Here is a 19,055-nt window from a genome sequence, read left to right as displayed (position 1 = left end):
TTGGATGGTTATGGCTTGGTTGGCGATATTTACTTTGCCGGCATACTAATATTCGTTTCGCGTCCGTTCTTATTTTGTCCCGCTCTCGGCAGCTGTACCCACCTACCCGCACTGAACCTTTGACCATTCTGTCTGCCAGCCCGCCGGAGCCGAGCTGATAAAGTATTTAAATGAATCGAACCGCCCGATCGGCAAATCAGTAGGCCGCGTGAAGTGCTACAGTGAGGATCAGTGGTTTGTGTTACACACGAAGAAAAAGCCGGTATTGGGGCGCGAAAACTGTTGTTTTTCTTAGCTGATTGGTGACCGGGGTGGAAATACAGGAAGTTTTTCCTAACAGAAGTGGCAAAATATAGTGTGTATTGGTAAACGGGTGCAATTAGGAAGTGCAGTTGTGCTCAGATTAGACAGTTTTTATTTGTGTGTGAAGCTTCGTTGGAGTAACGAACTGTCGATGATGAGATCATTACTAATAATTACGACGTTTCTCGTCGTTGGAGGTACGATAATTGGCGTTATATATTCATGTTGCATGATTAGGGTATAGTTTGGAGTAGTTTGATAAGAGGAAGCTGGGGAGTATTCGTGAGACACGCTCACAGCACTGAATTGAATAGCGAAATATTTACCGATTAGTTTATATTTCGCAAGGGAATAATTTAATGTGGGCACATCTTGTTTTTGGAACTTTTGCATGCACCGTACCCCTTATTATTCCACTGTATTCTCCATATGAATCCATAATTTGTACGTTTAATTCAAAATTTTGGGTAAGGCTTGACTTCTTCGTACTATTATCAACAAACGTTCAGAGGAAGATGCATACTATCATTTTTCTTTCATTCCGGGAGACACTCATAGAAAAGAAAAGTTTATACCATGATTGAGGATCCACCCTCCCCATTTGGTTCCATCACATTCATATGTCAATATAAACAAAGCATTGTGCTGTTTTAAGTAAACATTTTATTTAGCAAGTAACGGATACAACGCTCCACAGATGAATCACACTTACCGAGCACATGGCATTTTGACAGAGTTAATCGTGGAATTCTCAGTGATGAAAGCATATTTTCACGCTTGCGGATTTCCATGCTCATGCTTAGAACGCATTAAATTTTTTATGACCAAACAATAGCCTGGGAAACTGTTGATTTGCATAAATGATTGTTTAGCAATGAAATGTTTATAGATCGTGACAACAAATACATAAATAGAGGGCACTTGGTTGTTTGAGGCCCGTCGGATGAGTAATTTCTGAGTGAGATAGTTTACTCGGATAGATAGTGAACTCGGGTTTTACGGCTCAAACCCGAAGATTTTGAAGCTGTAAACCGAATTTAAAAATTTGGGAAAACCGGAGGTGGCAATTGGGGCAATTCGAATAGAGCGACTATGACTTTTAGAAATTGTTTCCACATTTTGTGTCGCGTTCGACCAAGCGTTCGAGTTTCTTGGCTGGCGGCTCTAGATTTTGATTATATTTAGTGATTTAAATATTTTTAGTTATTGAGGAATTCCACGAAGATCCGTCCGAAAATATTTAAAATCGTGACCGATCATCTTAGATTCCTATGAAACTTTACACGTTTCAATGGCATGGAAGACAAAACATTTTCCACAATCAGTAACATTATTTTGATTCAGGAATATGTTTTTAAAAGAGCGTAAACATTTCTACGTGCATAAATTTCATATTTTTGACGTAGGACTACGTCTTTGTTTTCGATATGGGGGTGCACTCTGCAAATTCTACAAAAATGGTATGTAACGAAAAGTGGTCCAATTTTAAACGTATATAATTCAGCCATCTCACGATAAATTTTCAAATTTTTTGCACAAATCGCTCCGAAATACTTCTAAGAATAGATTCCAATAGATAAACCCAAAGATTTTTGATATCATAGCATTAAAAAAAAATAAATAATATACAACCTTGTCAAAATATCGCGCATTAACACACAGAAGATAGCGCTTCCCAAGCCCTGTACGACGGATTGCAGTACCTAGCGCGCAACGCTTCTATGAATGACGTCATCATCGACTATTTAAAGAACGGAATTGGCCAGACACGCTCAGTTCACTGTTGAACGGCTGGCGAAGCAGATCACTGCGCTGTGTTTTTTACAGCCAGTGTAGCTGAGCTAGAAGTCCGTTACACTGGCTGTGGAGGGACGCTACCCTGAGTCGTCCAACAGGCGACCGCTCCAACTGCTTCCTAAATGCCGCTGTAATGTTGCCAGTAAATTTTTGGTTTAACTAGCACATGTATTTGCTATTTGCGCTTGAAATTAAGTAATGTAGTGGTAGTAATAAGCTTCCCATTTTGGTTTAAACGCAAGGACAGTTTTTAAAACAGGATTTGATTAATTAGTTTAGCTCATCTAAGCAATTTTATCAATTCTGTAATTTAAAATTAATTTTACGGAACTTGGTGAATTTGGCCCCACTTGCAACTGGTATAATCAACCTGCACAAAGTGTTGCATAACGCAGGGCTGTTTTTGGAACAAAATGTGTTATCATTCAGCCCTTCGCTATGCAAAGTCACGATATTATGACAGATGGGCTAAGCGCGGCCGTTCCTTTCAATCGGGAAAGGCCGCGTGGAATTTTGGTGAAATGCGCTAATAGTGTCGTGGTGGTACTAGTTGTCTCTTTCGCTCTACCCATCATCATCAGCGTTGACTCATTTTGCATTGTGCGCTTGGGTTCAATGTTTGGGGCGAATGTGTTGGTAGGTAGGGGAACTGGCGGTAAAATGAACACGTTGAGCTAAGTCATTATTTTCTAACTAATAAGTGAATGAGATATTACAATCACCTTATATGTTTCTTGTTAGACATGTTTTGTACATATCTGGTAAAAATACTTCGTCATAAACACATTTTTTCAAACATGATTCTTGATTTCTAAACATGTCCAAAAATGAGACATGTTTATAGCGAGTGGGTAAAATGAACAGCTTCTGGTGACCTGCAAAATGGCCTGTATGTATGCAAAGCGCAGCGTTGGAAAGCATTTTCTGATCAATGCTAATATCCCAACAAATCATGAGCTTTGCATACACACAGGGCATTTTGCAGGCAAAAAAAATTGTCACGGAAGAATTGAATTTTCGTGACGTAATATTAACCATTTTACAATACTGTGGCATCGAAACACATCTAAAAACTTGGGGTTATCCATGGGTGTTTGAACTTTTAGGATCTGTTTGAGAGCAACTAGAAAGCTTGTTCTATACATGAGATGTGATTATATTGTCTAAAATTTGATTTTTCTTCACCGGTCCGGGTGTTTTTTCCCACACACTAAGTACTAAGAAAATAAATATTTCACATTAAGTAGTATAGTCCTACGTCTACAGTTCGTGCAACCCCATAGGGCTGCCTCTTGTAGTTTTTTGTTCGATTACTGTATTTTATACAGCAAAACTTTCTGAGAACGAGTTTCAGGGAATAAATATTTATGCAGTAAAAAATATACAATGAAAAAAATGTTGTGTCGCTTTTCACAAAAACAAAAATTTGTGTTAAAAATTTAAATTGCTGAAAAACCAATTTTTTGTATTTTTTTATATTTTGTCAACAAAAACCTAAGGAGAAAAGAAATATTTTGAATGTGATAGTATGACGGAGAACTTATCGGTAAAAAAGTTTTTCTAACAATAACTTTATACATGTTTTAAAATTTCACACTAATTGGCATACGAAACTGTAATTTTATTATAGAATATAATTCTAAATATCATTTTAAATCAAAATGCATTTCACAAAAATCTTCCAAAATGCGATAGTTTTCGAGATATTTGGAATTTTGTTCCAACAAAAACAGCAATTTCGTGTGATTATGCCTTTTTTAAAAGTTATTCGCGTTACCCCATCATAAAATGTCAAAAATGAAATGTTTTCGTTTTAAAGACGTGAAGGAAACTTTTTCAGTGTATGTGGATCATGGAGAAGCTTTCAATAAAAAAGTTTTCCTAACATCCTAATTCCTAACTTTTACAATTCATATTATTTGTAGTCAAAAATACAATTTTCTTTTTGAATATGATTCTAAACGTTATTTAAAATCACAATGCTAATAATAAAAAAAATCTGAAATGTGGTAGTTCTCGAGATATTTTAAATTTTGTTTTAACAACACAATTCTTTTGTTTTATTACGACCTTTTCAGAAGTTATTCGTTTCTCCATCAACAACAATACGTTTTTCGAAAGGCCCGTAATATTTCCTGTAACTTTTTCTTTGACATCAAGGTGATGTTCCAGATCAAAATCATCACAAGGTGATGATTCTTTATAAGAAAATTTTGTCGATCAATGAACGTATTTCCTGTCCATGTTGTCGAAAGTCAAATTAGCTGTGACAGCACAAATATCGCAAATTGCAGAGTTGAATATGAGACATGCGTCATTGTCATTATTCGAAAGTAAAGTAAGCGTTGAAAAGACAGTTTTTTCAACAATTTAAAAAAATAATGAAGGAAAAATCCATATTGCCAACAGTCTGCCATTTCATGCCACGTGTTCTATTTTGCAAGATCTACCCACATAAAACTGGTAACAACTGAGAGCACCGTCAATTAACCACAGTATCACCTAAACCAAATCAACTAAAAGTTAATATGGTTTAGGTGAATGATTAAACGAAGTTCATGATTTCAGGAGCTATGTCGCGATTTTCGTAATTTCTCATCCCATTTCCGTAGTATTTTATTCATGTGTTTACCATCGAATACCATGGCAGAGTATAGCGATTTATGTTCATGATTTCAGAACTTTAGTCATAAGTTTTGAAATTTACACTCACGTTATCGTGATATTTTATTCGCGAGTTTCCGATAGGTTTTTACTGGTAGAGTAGTAAAATTTATGTTCATGATTTCTCATGATAATAAATTTTTAATATCTGCTACTCGCACTTATTATTAGTAGCTAGAATCTGGACAAAACTATACGATACTTCATGAAAAAATCCAAATATTGTGAAATAGTTCCCGTGAAAAATTCACGCCCATGTGCAGAGTTTCATGAAATTGAAAATAATCCTGGATACATCCTAATAGGAACTGGACTAGGAACTAAATCATGAACTAGGATTCATGAACCAGTTCACGAATCCATGAATTATATTTTATAATTTTGCGAACTATTTAACGAGCATGAATGATCAATCGTGATAATCATACTATGAATTATGAACCAGTTCACGTTCCTAATAAGATTTCATTATTTTGTCATTTATTTTACGAGCACGAATGGTGAATTGTGACTAATATACTAGGAATCATGAACCAGCTCACGAATATATTAATATTTTATGGTTTTGTGTACTATTTCATGACTAATTTACTGAGAATCATGAACAGTTCACGTACACATTAATATTATTTTCCGATTTTGTGAAATATTTCACGAGCGCGAATGGTCAGCCATGACTATTATGCTAGAAACTATTTCACGAATACAAGAGTTACTGACTTGGATGATATTATTCGTTACTAATATATCATGAACCTGGTCACGAATATATAAATATTTTTTTTTTTTGCACTATTTCACGAGCACGGATATTGAATCGTGACTAATATAAAAGGAATAACAAACTAGTTCACGATGATTGAAAGTGTTCATGAATAATATTCCGAACTTCGTGAAATAGTTCACGAGAAAATATTGTTTGATTTTTGTTAACTATTTCACAACCACGTAAACCATGATCAAGATGTAATAAATCATGATTCACGTCGTATAGTCAGACACAGGATAATGTAGGAAGATCTAGGAATAAAATCGCGAGTGCACCTTTGGTTTAATGAAGACTTCCCATGAACATAGACAAGTTTGTACCTATGTAAAAAATTATGCGCACGCGTTCAACCTCAAACAAGCTTCGTCTCGCTGCACAGGCTCGCCTCGATTAAGGTTTGCAGTACCGACCCTTTTTGGCGAGAACCGGTACCACGGTACTGAAGCCCTCAGTATCGGTAAAGTACCGGTACTCGATTTTTTTTTAAATTCGAAAAAAACTTTAAAGTGAAATTGGATGCTCAAACTGATGACCTTATTCTCAGATGATTGATGTGTGCTGATCAAAAAAACATGTTTATAGTTTTTAATAGCTTCGAAATGGCATGACTCATTTCAACAGAAGATATTTTTTGTATGCGGCACTTTTATTTAGAAACCTAGGCCACTTTGAAATCAATAACTGCTAAGCGGTACGACTTTCGTCGACTTCAACAGGTGGCAATTGTAAGAAACCCTATTAACAACAGTAAATCACAGCAGACTGCCACTAAATCCGGGCAGGTTGCTCGCATTTCCTCTCTTGCTTTTATGTAAATTGGTTTCGACCTTTATGTCGTTTGCCTACTATTCTCTAATATATACCAAGGCTCCTTGCTTTCCTGTAAATTAGAGAGTTTTGCTGAATTTTCCGATAACCAATAATTACAAATCGTCCCATTTGAAGCTGTTCAGCAAGTGTAAAATTGTTAGTTACTAAATCGCTGTTCGTTCGTTTATAGATAAAGGTTTAAGAACAAACCAAATACAAACATGACTTAGACCATAGTCTTATTACGCGCCACCCAGTGAATAATGGAAACCAATCAGAATGTCGCTAATAAAAAAATCAGCAAATTTTTACGTCTCTTACGCTAGAAGTGAATATTTTGAAATTTAATACAAGTTCGTTAAAATCTAATTTCGACAAAATAGTGCAGGAATTTAAACATGCCGTTCAGTGCAACGGGAACTAGTAATGTTTAATTTCTAGAATTATTATGATGATGGCCCCACCTCATTTTCCCACAAAGGTGTTAGCTCAACTATTTATCTAGAAGGTAATTAATATAATTAGAAGTCATCTTGCAGACCGATATTTTGAAACAGGTTCCCCTAGAGAGTCCACATATTTTTCACAAAAAACTTGTATGGTACCGAAAATACTGGTACTGGCTTTTGTTCAGTACCGGTATTACGGTACCAAAAACGGGTCGGTATTCCCGGAATTTTCGGTACCGGTATTACCGGTACCACAACCCTAGCCTCGATCATCGAACCCAAGCGAACGATGTTCAATTTCTAGTTCAAACATCCGTGTACGTACACCGGGTGCGTACACGAGAACGATTCGCATAAGGCAACAAGAGTCAACGCTAGTGATGAGAGTGAGAAAGAGAAAACTGGTGCCACGAAACTATGTGTAGGCACACTGTGTACATACATGGGGTTCGGTTGTGCAGGTGAACGTGTGCACGAGTTTTGGTATGAAATAGCGTGTTTGAGTTTAATATGAGCACAGAACCAGAGCAAACATTGTGTACGACGTTCATTTGGTTTTATGAATTATATTCATAAATTGCGAGAGGGAAATTTGCTGACAGACAAAACAATGGTGGCTGCCAGATGGAAGGAGTATTTCCAGGTTTTGTTGAATAGCGTAAATGAAAGGGTATCTAGGAACAGGATAGGCATTGAAAATGACGGACAAGCGTGGATCCACCTACACTAGATGAGGTTAAGAACGCTATACGTGAGCTGAAAAACCAGCGAAGCTGATAGGAAGGACGACATCCCGGTTGAACTTCTCAAACACGGTAGTGAGCTGCACCAAATAATTCCCCGCATTATTCTAAGAGTATGGGCGAGCGAAGAATTGCATTCTAGTTGGCTAGATGGACCTATTTGCCCCATCTACGAGAAAGGGCACAGGCTGGAGTGCGCTAATTACAGAGGGATATCTCTCCTGAACTCGGCGTACAAAATACTGTCGCGTATCCTGTTTAGCAGACTGAGACCGCTTGAGGAGTCCTTCGTCAGCAAATACCAGGCTGGTTTTCGCTAGGGCCGATCAACGACGGATCGGATGTCCAGCCTGCGGATAATCGTAGACAAATTCCGGGAGTACAACCTGCAGACCAACCATCTGTTCATTGATTTTATGGCGGCGTACGACTCAGTGAAAAGAAATGAGCTGTGATAGATTAGGTTAGAACATGGTTTTCTGGAGAAACTGATTAGACTGGTACGTGGATCAAAATGAAGTATTCGGATTGCAAATGAGATCTCCACCTCTTTTGTGACCTTAGGTGGACTGAAGCAGGGCGATGCACTTTCAAATTTGCTGTTCAATATTGCTCTTGAAGGAGCCGTCAGGAGAGCTGGTGTGCAAAGGAACGGAACTATCATCACAAGATCGCATATGCTCCTTGGTTTTTCGGACGATATTGATGTAACTGGAATTTATCGTAGAGCAGTGGAAGAGGCCTTCGTCAATTCAGCCAAGACAAAATGCATGGTCGCAGGTAAAGAAAGAGGCAGGTCTAGTGGTGTTGGTTCCGAAGTAGTGCTTGATTGTGACGTGTTTGAAGTGGTCGAAGAATTCGTTTATTTTGGTACATTTGTGACTTGCGACAACGATGTTTCCGTCAGGTAAAAAGACATATTGTAGCTGCCAACAGGGCCTTTTACGGTCCACGTAACCAGCTTAGATTCCGCAACCTACAAAAGTCAACAAAATTCGCCTTATACAAGATACTGATCCTCCCTGTCGCTCTTTATGGCCACGAAGAGCGGACGTTAAGGGAGGCAGATAGGTGAGCTTTCGGAGTCTTCGAACGTAAAGTGCTGCGTACAATACTCGGCGGGATATTCGAAAATGGAGTGTGGCGCAGACGCACGAATCACGAGTAGTACCAAGTATACAAAACTGCAATAGGCTGGTCATGTGGAACGAATGTCGGAAGAAAGAATCGCGAAAATAATATTCAGCAGGGAGCCAGTATAATGATGCCGGTTTTGCGGGAGGCTACGAACACGTTGGTTATACGGAGTGGAAGAAGACTTGAGATCCCTGAACGTGCGGGAAAACTGGAAGGAAACCGCTCAAGACCGACAAAGATGGAGCTCTACGATATGCTCGGCATTGGCGAGATGACGCTGTAGCCAACAAGGAATAGAAGAAGGATTCATAAAGTCGTGAACTAGTTCACGTACAGAAAATCGATCTGGTAATGACATGGTGGAACACGTGACTGAAGTTCACAAAACAAAACGAAATGTTTCCGCAAATAAAAGCGGCATGTAGGCGTTGCTGAAGGGAAATTAAATTTAATTATAGAACATATGAATTTAATTCTTGGTCCAGAATTCATGGCACTTTATTCACGACTTTGGGGACATTTTTTCGTGGACGCCCATATAATGAATCTAATGATTTGTAATGAAACAAACGACCACTATGTCTAAAATGCTTATGACACATCAAGGCACGGCTCTTGATACTCTATTCGCGACCTGCATATTGTAGTTCTTCTAGCTCTTTCGTTCTTGGTTTGGAGATAAAACTTGACTTAGGGACTCCTGTTTTCGTTAATAAGTTACCATATTTTACTGATAAATGCAACATTGGGCAACGGACCATATCATGGAATATTGTGTGAATCGACGAAGGTCGTTTCCAATCGAAGTGCCCACCATCGCTCATTAACTAAAAATAGTCAAGAATCTCAGGAATCATAAGATCAGAAAGTAAATAAAACAAATTGTGAGTGTACTCCGTTGTGCTACATTTTGAACTTTGTATTTGATAATGAAAACTTGTTTCTTAAGGAGTATCGTCTTACAAGCCGGCATTCCTGTTATTTTATTTCTATACGAAATACTATTCGTCATCAAGGTCAAGGCAGCTCCGGCCCGAAAAATCACCCAAATCACTTCCGAAATGAATTAAATTAATTACAATACACTCATTCCAAATTCTGAACTGCCTTGACCAAATCCGAAGGCGGACGCATTTTGATGCGCAAATTTTCCACACACGCAGTATTGAAGCCAGCAAAGTTTTGTTCCTACCACACTACACCACATTGGCACCAAAGGGGAAGCCGGCGTGTGGTCATCGTCTTTCGGCGGGGCGATCTGGAGTGCGGCATTGCATGGTGTTAGAGGTCAAGTTCACGACTCAGTAATTGCCTCCAATCGGGCGAGTTGCTGATTGTGGTGTTCATTGAGCATTTGCAGCTGTGCTTGCGACGGCGGACGCGGATGCGGCGACGTTTGTTTCGGTAGTGGGCATGTACGTGCAGTATCTACATAGACAATGTTGTTCATCTGGGTCACTGCATATGTAACTCACAAGAGAACGCTTATCAGCTTATCACCAAACCAGTTGGCATGGTTTTCGGCTTTCGGCGTTATTGTGTCGTTCGTTTTGTACCCTGCAAGCTACTGTATAGTCTGCGATGAAGATTTTCTCGAACCGAGCATTATTTTTACAAGCTAATCTATCACAGCACAGGAGGTACCACTGAGCATATGCAAACAGAAATGAGAATCGATTTTTTTTCTTTCTGAGCTACCACCCCAGCCTATTCCCAGGCTGAACATTTGAATTTACCATAGTAACTATCGCTGATAGTGACTTAAATGACTATTTAAGCGAAAAAGAGAATCAACTTTGAAACTATTACATTTGTTTTAATATACTTTCTTTGCTTCAGAATTAATGTGTTGATAAATCTACTATTTTACCCCTTCCAGCGTTGGCACTGCAGGATGGCCAGGTGTGTGAACCGGGAAGCAACTTCAAGGTCGATTGTAACGTGTGCCGATGTTCCGCGGATGGGAAGCTGATGTCGTGCACGAGAAAATTTTGCCTGCCTGATGAGCAATCTGATGATCCCAAGGTGCAGTCCCCTGAACCCTCCAGCGACATTAGTAATGGAGCCGAGAAAGAGGAGGTACATGTACAAACCAACGGACAGGTGTGCACTCCGAATGAGGTGAAGATGGTGGTAAGTTGATTGACTTTTGATGAGAAACTGGGAAAATTATACCAGTTTTTTTCGTTCCAGGATTGCAATCGATGCAAGTGCGCTGCCAATGGTATTGGATGGTTCTGTACACGCAAGGGTTGTCAGCCAAGAGAAAAGCGGGATGCCAGTGTTCAGAGATCGACTCAGCACTGTACTCCGGGAACCTCGTTCAAAAGTGCCGACGGCTGTAATGACTGCTTCTGTACGGAAACTGGAATCGCTGCTTGTACTATGAAGTTCTGTTTTGGCAAAGGAGCTCTTCGGAAAAGGCGAGATACTCCACAGCAATGTGTGCCTGGAACTTCATTCAAGAGTGCCGACGGCTGTAACGACTGCTTTTGTACAGAAACAGGCATCGCTGCGTGTACCTTAAAGTTCTGTTTTCCCAAAAGTGCACTCCGAACAAGGCGTGAAGCACCGAAGCCATGTGTACCCGGAACTTCTTTCAAACATTCCGATGGTTGCAACGACTGCTTCTGTACGGAAACGGGTATCGCTGCATGTACCTTGAGGTTCTGCTTCCCGCAAGGTGCTCTTCGAAAAAGGCGAGAAGCTAACCAGCAGTGTGTGCCGGGTACGACGTTCAAGGACCAAGACGGATGTAACGATTGCTTTTGTACCGAGAATGGACTAGCGGCCTGTACGGAAAAATTCTGCTACAACGAACCACGAGTCAGCCGATCACCGAATGACGAGCTGCCGCATTCGCTGATAGCACCCGGATCTCCTGGATTTTCCTGCGAGCCCAGCAAGAGTTTCAAGTACCAGTGCAACACGTGTCGCTGTGATTCGAGCGGAAAGCTAGCAGCGTGCACGTTCAAATTTTGCCTACCGGATGAATATTGATGCCGAGAATGTGAACTAAGTGTGAAAACAATTTAATTGTTAGGTTATTAGGTTATGCTTGTAGGTTAACTTTTTGTGAGACATGTCAATCACCAAATAATGGAACTCTGTTTGAAAATGACAAATACGTAAACCGATTTTGAAACGGCTCAAGGACGTGTGACGTTTAGATTTATGATAAACAAAAGCACCAGATAGATAGATTCTAGGTACTGTCATAAGAATGATTTTCGTTCAATGCGTTTGCATATTATTTAATCAGTGGCGTACCCAGAAATTTGGCTAAGGGAAGTTTTGGTTCATATGTTAGATGATGAGAATGCGTAGTTTAACAACATATAATTTTGGCCAAATCAGTCGTATATGCTCGGTCATCTTAGTGAAGAAAACATAAAATGATTTTGGAGCCTTGTAGAGATGCCGAGGGGAGTTAAGATTTTTTAGTTTTATAATATAATTTTACAAAAAAAAGACGATTGATGCATTTTTTTATTTCAAACACCCTTATACCTGTTCTCCAAGAACTGAGATTGAAACGAGGATCTAGATTAAACATGGTTATAATATTTGTGTAAACATTTGAACGAATTTACGCTAAATCACTAGGTCTGTCATGCCAGCCTATCTCAACTAGAGGCATAAGTATGTCGGCCATTTTTAAATTTTGTGAACAACTTTCAATTGAGAAAAAATAAAAATAAAAGAAGAGATGCTTTTCTTTTTAATTCCTCCAGGTATTTATTAAATTGAACATATACGTATTTCGTCGACGTCTTGCCGACTTCTTCAGTGTTTGTACAGTTCAGTTAACACTGAAGAAGTCGGCAATGTTCAATTTAATAAATACCTGGTGGAATTAAAAGGAAAAGCATATCTTCATTTATTTTTATTTTTTCAGCATTCCATAAAGACGTTTCAATTCAGTCAAACTCACCTACTAAGCCACATTGCGACAGTAGATCACACTACTTTCGGGCCTTGTTTGGATTTCTAGTCCCACCTGGACTATATGCTACAAATTTTAACCAAATCGGACAAGTCTAGCAGCCTGAGCAACGTGTTCGAAGTTTGTATGGGTTTTTTTCAACACGAAGAAAACGCACTAGCTCACATTCTCAACGCTAGATGGCTGTATACGTCAGCGTAACACTGCAAGGGGCCATGCATATATGACGTACCATTTTGGGGGGTGGGGGGTATACTAAATTTGAGACGAAGTGTGACGAGGGGGAGGGTAGGGTCAGAAGTTGCGCGACGTAGAATTAAGATTTTTTTACGGGAATTAAAGCCCAGTGATTAGAAAAAACAATTTGATGTTCCTCCATTCCCAAGAGAAATAAATTTAAATTCACACAAGTTACTTTTCAGTGTGTGTGAATTTATATTTATTTCTCTTGGGAATGGAGGAACATCAAATTGTTTTTTCTAATCACTGGGCTTTAATTCCCGTAAAAAAATCTTAATTCTACGTCGCGCAACTTCTGACCCTACCCTCCCTTTCGTCACACTTCGAAAATTGTGAAATTTTTAATGTGGTAAGTTTGCGTGTATGCGGATTTAACTTGCTACATTAGTTAGCCAATCTTGCTAACTAGTAACTTCTCTTCGGATAGTATGATGTAGTTTTGTTGAATGTATGCTTCTTAGAATCATGGGCAGCTGCAGCATCGTGAACTGAGAGAGCTTTTGTTCATGTTCCATGACATATAAAACTCAAAATAAAAATATTAACGCGATATTTGTAATGAAATTAAAAGAATTGTAAAACATATTTAATTTTTTTTCTTCCCCCGGTCACGTTGGAAAGGTGGGAGGGGGGTTGTCAGAAATGCTACGTTATTTACAAGGGGGAGGTTAGAGTTTTGTGACAAAATGCTACGAGCGGGGAGGGAGGGGTCGAAAAACGCCCAAGAAAAGCCACGTCATTTGTGTACGACCCCCAATTGAAAATAAGAAAGACAATTTTATTGCCTACAATTTTGTCAAAGGGGGTTGGGCGTAGTGTAGTTGGTAAATCGATTGCCTTGTACGCAGCGCACCTGGGTTCGAGTCCCGACCCCGCACATAGGGTTAGAAATTTTTCATAAGAGATTTTTCTAACCCGAAGAGGTGAATGACCTTAAGGTTAAATCCTCTATAATCGAAATAAAAAAAATTGTCGAAGACTACAAATCAACCTAATTTCCTTGGGAGCAGTTACTAAACTTTCAACGAAGTGTTATCCGATCCAGTTTTCCCGTTCTAAATGATTTTTTAACGTGAATATCTGCCGTTGTACTGAATGAAAAAATAAGATTTATCTGATTGGAAATATGTACAGCAATTTTGTATCCAATTCCGTAGAATGTATGATTACTAAAAATAACGGAAATAATAGATTTTATGAAAGCAGTAATCAACTGATCCATGATTGGCCGGTACAATTCGCCCAAGCAACGAGCGTTGCTAGGACTGCCCCATTGTCATCCAATGAACCTCGGCACATAAGCAAAATTCGTTAGTTAGCGGTAATAGCATTTCATTCCAATGACGCACTGGCGTAGTGGTGTGCCAGTTTCATGCATACACAGAAGATGCAACGATGACACACCACAGAAAAAGCAGAAAGCTCTTTCATTCGAAGCCAAATAAATGGATTGGCGATGAGGTGGTTTGGTGCGGGAGAACCACGCTCTCTTGCTCTTTAAATTATATGAGGCGTCATGTGCGTGCACAGATAAATTCGTCACAGCGCGCGTTCCAGGGTGCACCGCGGTGTATACATCGAAGTGTGAACTGGCCTGTGCTTTTTGGTTCATTTTTCTCTGGCAAGCGGTAATACGGGTGACGATTTGATAAGCACTGGTTGTTTCGTTGTGTAAAGGAAACGGTGTTGGCTTATTGGATGCTGATATTATGATTTTCTGTTGATGATTTGATATGAGCTACTTCGTATAGCTTATCTACGAGTTTATAGAGCATTCTACACTATCCGAGTAAAAACTTAAAATATTAGGTCCTCGGGGCAAACTGGGAAAAAGTTTTACATATCATCGTGCTATACACAGTTAAACAACTATCCGTAAAACCATACTATTTGTATAACAGGCTGTTGCATGACGGGATTTTTTTAAATCCACATTAGGACTGGCTTATTTTATAAGTGAAAAGCTCTATTAAAAGTAATGTCCTGGTGCTGCATTCGTTGTCGATTGTCATACGTGACAATTGCGTTCTATTGCGAAAATTTCTCTCCAAGAAATCTCTCTCTGAGCATATTATTATTTAGGAAAAGAAGGGGTAAAACGCTTCCCCTAAGGATATACAGGGTGTTTGGTTCTCTTGAGTGGTGGTTCACTGTCATATTTGGAGAAAAAAAATCGTTCTACACATACCATCAAATCTCAACCGTTCCAGAGTCATTGAACTTTTTGTGTTAAAAACTTATTTGTCTTCTAATACCTCTAACTCAAAAAGTATACATTGTATTTCAAATCATTTAGATCCATTGGGAAGGTGAGAAAATTTCCCATTGAGTGATGCGCTCACATGTTTCAGCTAATGAGTTTAAGTAGCCTTTTCAAAGTAATTTATTTAAAATTTAACAATTTTGATCGATTTTTCGTTGATTTTTCGAAAATCTTTATACTTAATATTATCATTTTATTAATTCAGATTATTAGTTTTGAAGAGCTACATAACTCGTTCTTTGACATGATGCACTTATCTTTTCTGGTTTTCATGTGTTTGGGTTATTGAACTTGGCTATTTTTATCTCATTTTCACTAATACTAGCTCTAATTTAAAAAGTGTAGCACTTATCGTACTTTTTTTCTTTTCATTCGAAAGCCAAGAAAATTTTACAGAGGAAAATGTATTAGTACATTTCAGTTAAGTGAATTTAGCATTATTTTAGAAGTAAATTAGTTTAAAGTTAGTGTTATTATTAGCATTTTCGTCAATTTTCTTAAAATAGCAAATAATAAGGGTAACTATTATTATCATGTAAATAATGCATCTCAGCAAGTTCTACAATTCTTTATTTGACTCCATACAGTTACCTCTTTTTGTTTCGACGCAAAATCATTTTTATCACATCGTTACATATGCAAAAACGATTACGAACCCACTACATATGTGGTGAGATCATGCTGTGTTAACTATTAAATTGCAGCGAAATGAAAAGAGATATGGATAAAATGTCAAATAACAAGTTATAGAGAATGTTAAGGGGCACCAAATGAACAATAGTATCGATTAATTTTGTGAATTAATAATTAGAATAGTTACAAAACTCCTCGAAAAACGCTAATTATGATCAATTTTACTAGTAAAAAGTCATTTAGTACTAAGAGATATTCGTGCATACATCGATAGAAAATTTTCTCAGCTTTCCAATGAAACCTTGCAAATAACGATATAAAGTATATTTTTTAGATTATAGTCTTTTAAGCACTTGCAAGTCAATCACAGGAAAAGTTTAGCAATGAAATTAATAAAAGATGAGAAGAGATAGGAATATGATGTTTAAGAACAAATTATGAATCGTCCTTAAGCCCTACTTTTGGATAATAGATATTGCTATAATCATAATTCATTGTGTTAAGAAAATTAACGAAAATCGCCTCAAAACACTAACTTTTAATTACTTTACAACGAAAAGGTAATTAAAACTAATTAACTGAAAGATACGAGAACACCATTCAATAGGAAAATTTCTCACTTTTCGAATGGAACTAAAAGATTTAAAATACAAAGTATACTTTTTGAGTTAGAGGTATTTTAAGACAAATAGATTTTTTACACAAAAATTTCAATAACTCTGTAACGGTTGACATTTGATGGTATGAGTAGAACAATTTTTTCCTCCAAATATGACAGTGAATCACCCCTCGAGAGGTTCTTAACCATGAACCAAACACCCTGTATGATAATAACTTAGCTATAGAACATTAATCAGGAGAATATAATTAACTTTTAGCCTACATTTTCCCCTGTAATCGCAATCATAACGCTTTGCAAAATGTTCAAAAGCATGAAGAATATGCAATGTTTCAAAATCATTTTAAATTACATTTTGAAAAATGGGCGGGGTAAACGCACTTGTGCGGGGTTACCCGAATACAAATGTACAATAACAAAATCATGATTTTCACTGTAACAGTACAGTAATTTTACAATAATTTACAGTAAATTATAGTGTTATGCTACAAAACAAAAACAATAAACTTTAACGTTTCTACAGTAAATTTCAATTTAAAATCGACTTTTACAGTAAAAAAGGTGGGTGGTTTGGTTATATATCTTAACATTGAAAAAACCGTTTTTTCTCCATGAATTTTTTTCTCGAAAACAGTAAAATTTAATATGGATTTACTGTATCAGTTTTTTGCTGAACAGTAAAATTGATTGTTACATGAAATTTTGTTGTAAATCTACTGCGAGAACCCTGCGTCGAACAATGTTGTTATAATATTTATTGTTTTATGATTTTTGGTAGGGTAAATGCTGTTGTAAAATTCTATTCGGGTAAACGTCACCACAACAAGCGGCCATAATTTACTACAGCAACGGGACAGAAAGCACGTTGGACAAACACTTAATTTTTGTTTTCACAAAAGTGTAGCTTTAAATTGCCTTAGGTTATGCAGTTGTGAGGTTTCCAGAACAATTTTTCTATTTTAGATTAAAAAGATGGGTGGATAATGTCAGAGACATAACCGAAATGAAGTAGTATTGACTTTAGGCTTTTAATGCGAACGCTGCAATTTTTACTAATTTCTGAAAGGTTTTATTAAAATAAGTAATTTCGGTATTTATAGTGGAAATACCGAAATAATGGTCTCATTAAATGCTCTTTTTAGGGTTACCATATGGTGATACATATGTTCGAATATTTTAGACTTCGATGCACCCGTACTGTTATTTCGGTCTTTCCTTCAGAAATAACTACATTACTGGTTTTAATACAACCTACCAGAAAATAGTCAAAATTGTTGCATTCGTATTAACAGCCTAAATTGTATTCTACTTCATTCCGGTTATGTCTCTGACATTAACCACCCTTCTTTTTTGCGCCTAAATTGAAGCTTTACTTGTATTTGTAATGGTACCTTGAGTTTCGTTAAACTAAGTTCGCATGTACAACGCTTTCTGGCATTCAGTTTCTCCGAATCCATACCGGAGTTGAAAATCACCAAACTACACTGAATTTGAGAGGCTTTATCGTATATTGATATAATACACACATATCTTCAGAAAACAAATTGGCAAATATTTTCTCTCTCCGTCGGCCGTGGATTATAATTCTGAACCATTCTAGACATGAGATAATGTTTTCACATCTGGAGTTTGTCCACACTGTTATTTTCACAGAACCCCTGAAGCAAAACATAGCAATGCTACTATTCCAATCCTTTGTAAAAATTTAACTTTTTGTTTTGACAGGCCCCCAATCATACCGAATGGATGGCAGAAAACACAAAAAACTCGCTCTATGAAAACGACCATTTCAGCTTATATTAAAAGCTATGCGTAGCCACTCAAAAGTCGGTTCGTATTGCCTACCATTTATTCCGGAATTGCGGATTTATATGTAGGCACTCATTTAACATGACTCGTTACCGCTGAGGTATATATACAAACCAACGAGAAGTATCGCCGTACCTCAGTTCATTTCGTAGCACAGGACGACTGAAATTAATTGCATAATTCCATCAAATTTTCCGGCCCTCCCCTTAAAACCAATCCGAAACAGTCACAAGTTATTACTACTGAATAAAGCATTGCTCGTTCGCAATGGCGGGAGCCCTTCGCGGTAAGTACGAATGCAATATTATCAACTAATTAACTTTCAAGCAGTGAACCGCTCTTATCTTACTGCTTTTGTGCATCAAAAACGTATTCATGGATGCCTTTGCTGCGCATATCTGGGATCATAGTTTCATCGGTCATAAATTACTACGTGCCCAGTTGGAAGCATGGCTGGAGCTGATCTCTGCTGTGCTGTGGCAGAGATTTTCCGCCTGAAAAGCACACTCGTTTTTCCCGTGTTTGCACTCGCAGCTGATACCATGAACCGGCGCACATTATCCGATTGGTTGGGTGGGGGGTGGTGTGTGTTGAAGTAAAACATCGCAACAACAAAAAACAGCTGATTATTCATCGAAACGAGAGTCGAGCGAATAGCAGTAGTCTAACGAGAGTCGGAAAAGCGCGGGAAACCATTAGTTGGTGGAAAGGCCTCTCAAGCACTCTCTTGATTCTCTCGCTTGCTTCGACCGTTACGGGATTGGGGTGAAGAAATGTTGTGAATAACTTTTCTGGTGGAAATGGTTTTGCAGCAGAGGCCACGCGGTTCAACATCTGTCTGGAACTGGTGGACTCAGTCGTTTGTTGACTGTT

The 19,055-nt window shown here is 38.0% G+C and overlaps 1 protein-coding gene across 1 annotated transcript; it reads left to right on the top strand.

The window, feature by feature from the left end:
* The first annotated feature begins 200 nt into the window (after positions 1-200).
* On the top strand, positions 201-12,319 carry LOC131690546 (uncharacterized). The gene is made up of 3 exons (XM_058976411.1): positions 201-500; positions 10,552-10,805; positions 10,866-12,319. The coding sequence occupies exons 1-3, from the start codon at positions 455-457 to the stop codon at positions 11,670-11,672; spliced, it is 1,107 nt and encodes a 368-aa protein (XP_058832394.1). The 5' UTR covers positions 201-454; the 3' UTR covers positions 11,673-12,319.
* Positions 12,320-19,055: the final 6,736 nt, after the last annotated feature.

This window comes from Topomyia yanbarensis, chromosome 3, assembly GCF_030247195.1.
Source record: "Topomyia yanbarensis strain Yona2022 chromosome 3, ASM3024719v1, whole genome shotgun sequence".
Taxonomy (NCBI): Eukaryota; Metazoa; Arthropoda; class Insecta; order Diptera; family Culicidae; genus Topomyia; species Topomyia yanbarensis.
The sequence above is the reverse complement of the archived record's forward strand: the minus strand, read 5'-3'. Positions and strand labels throughout refer to the sequence as shown.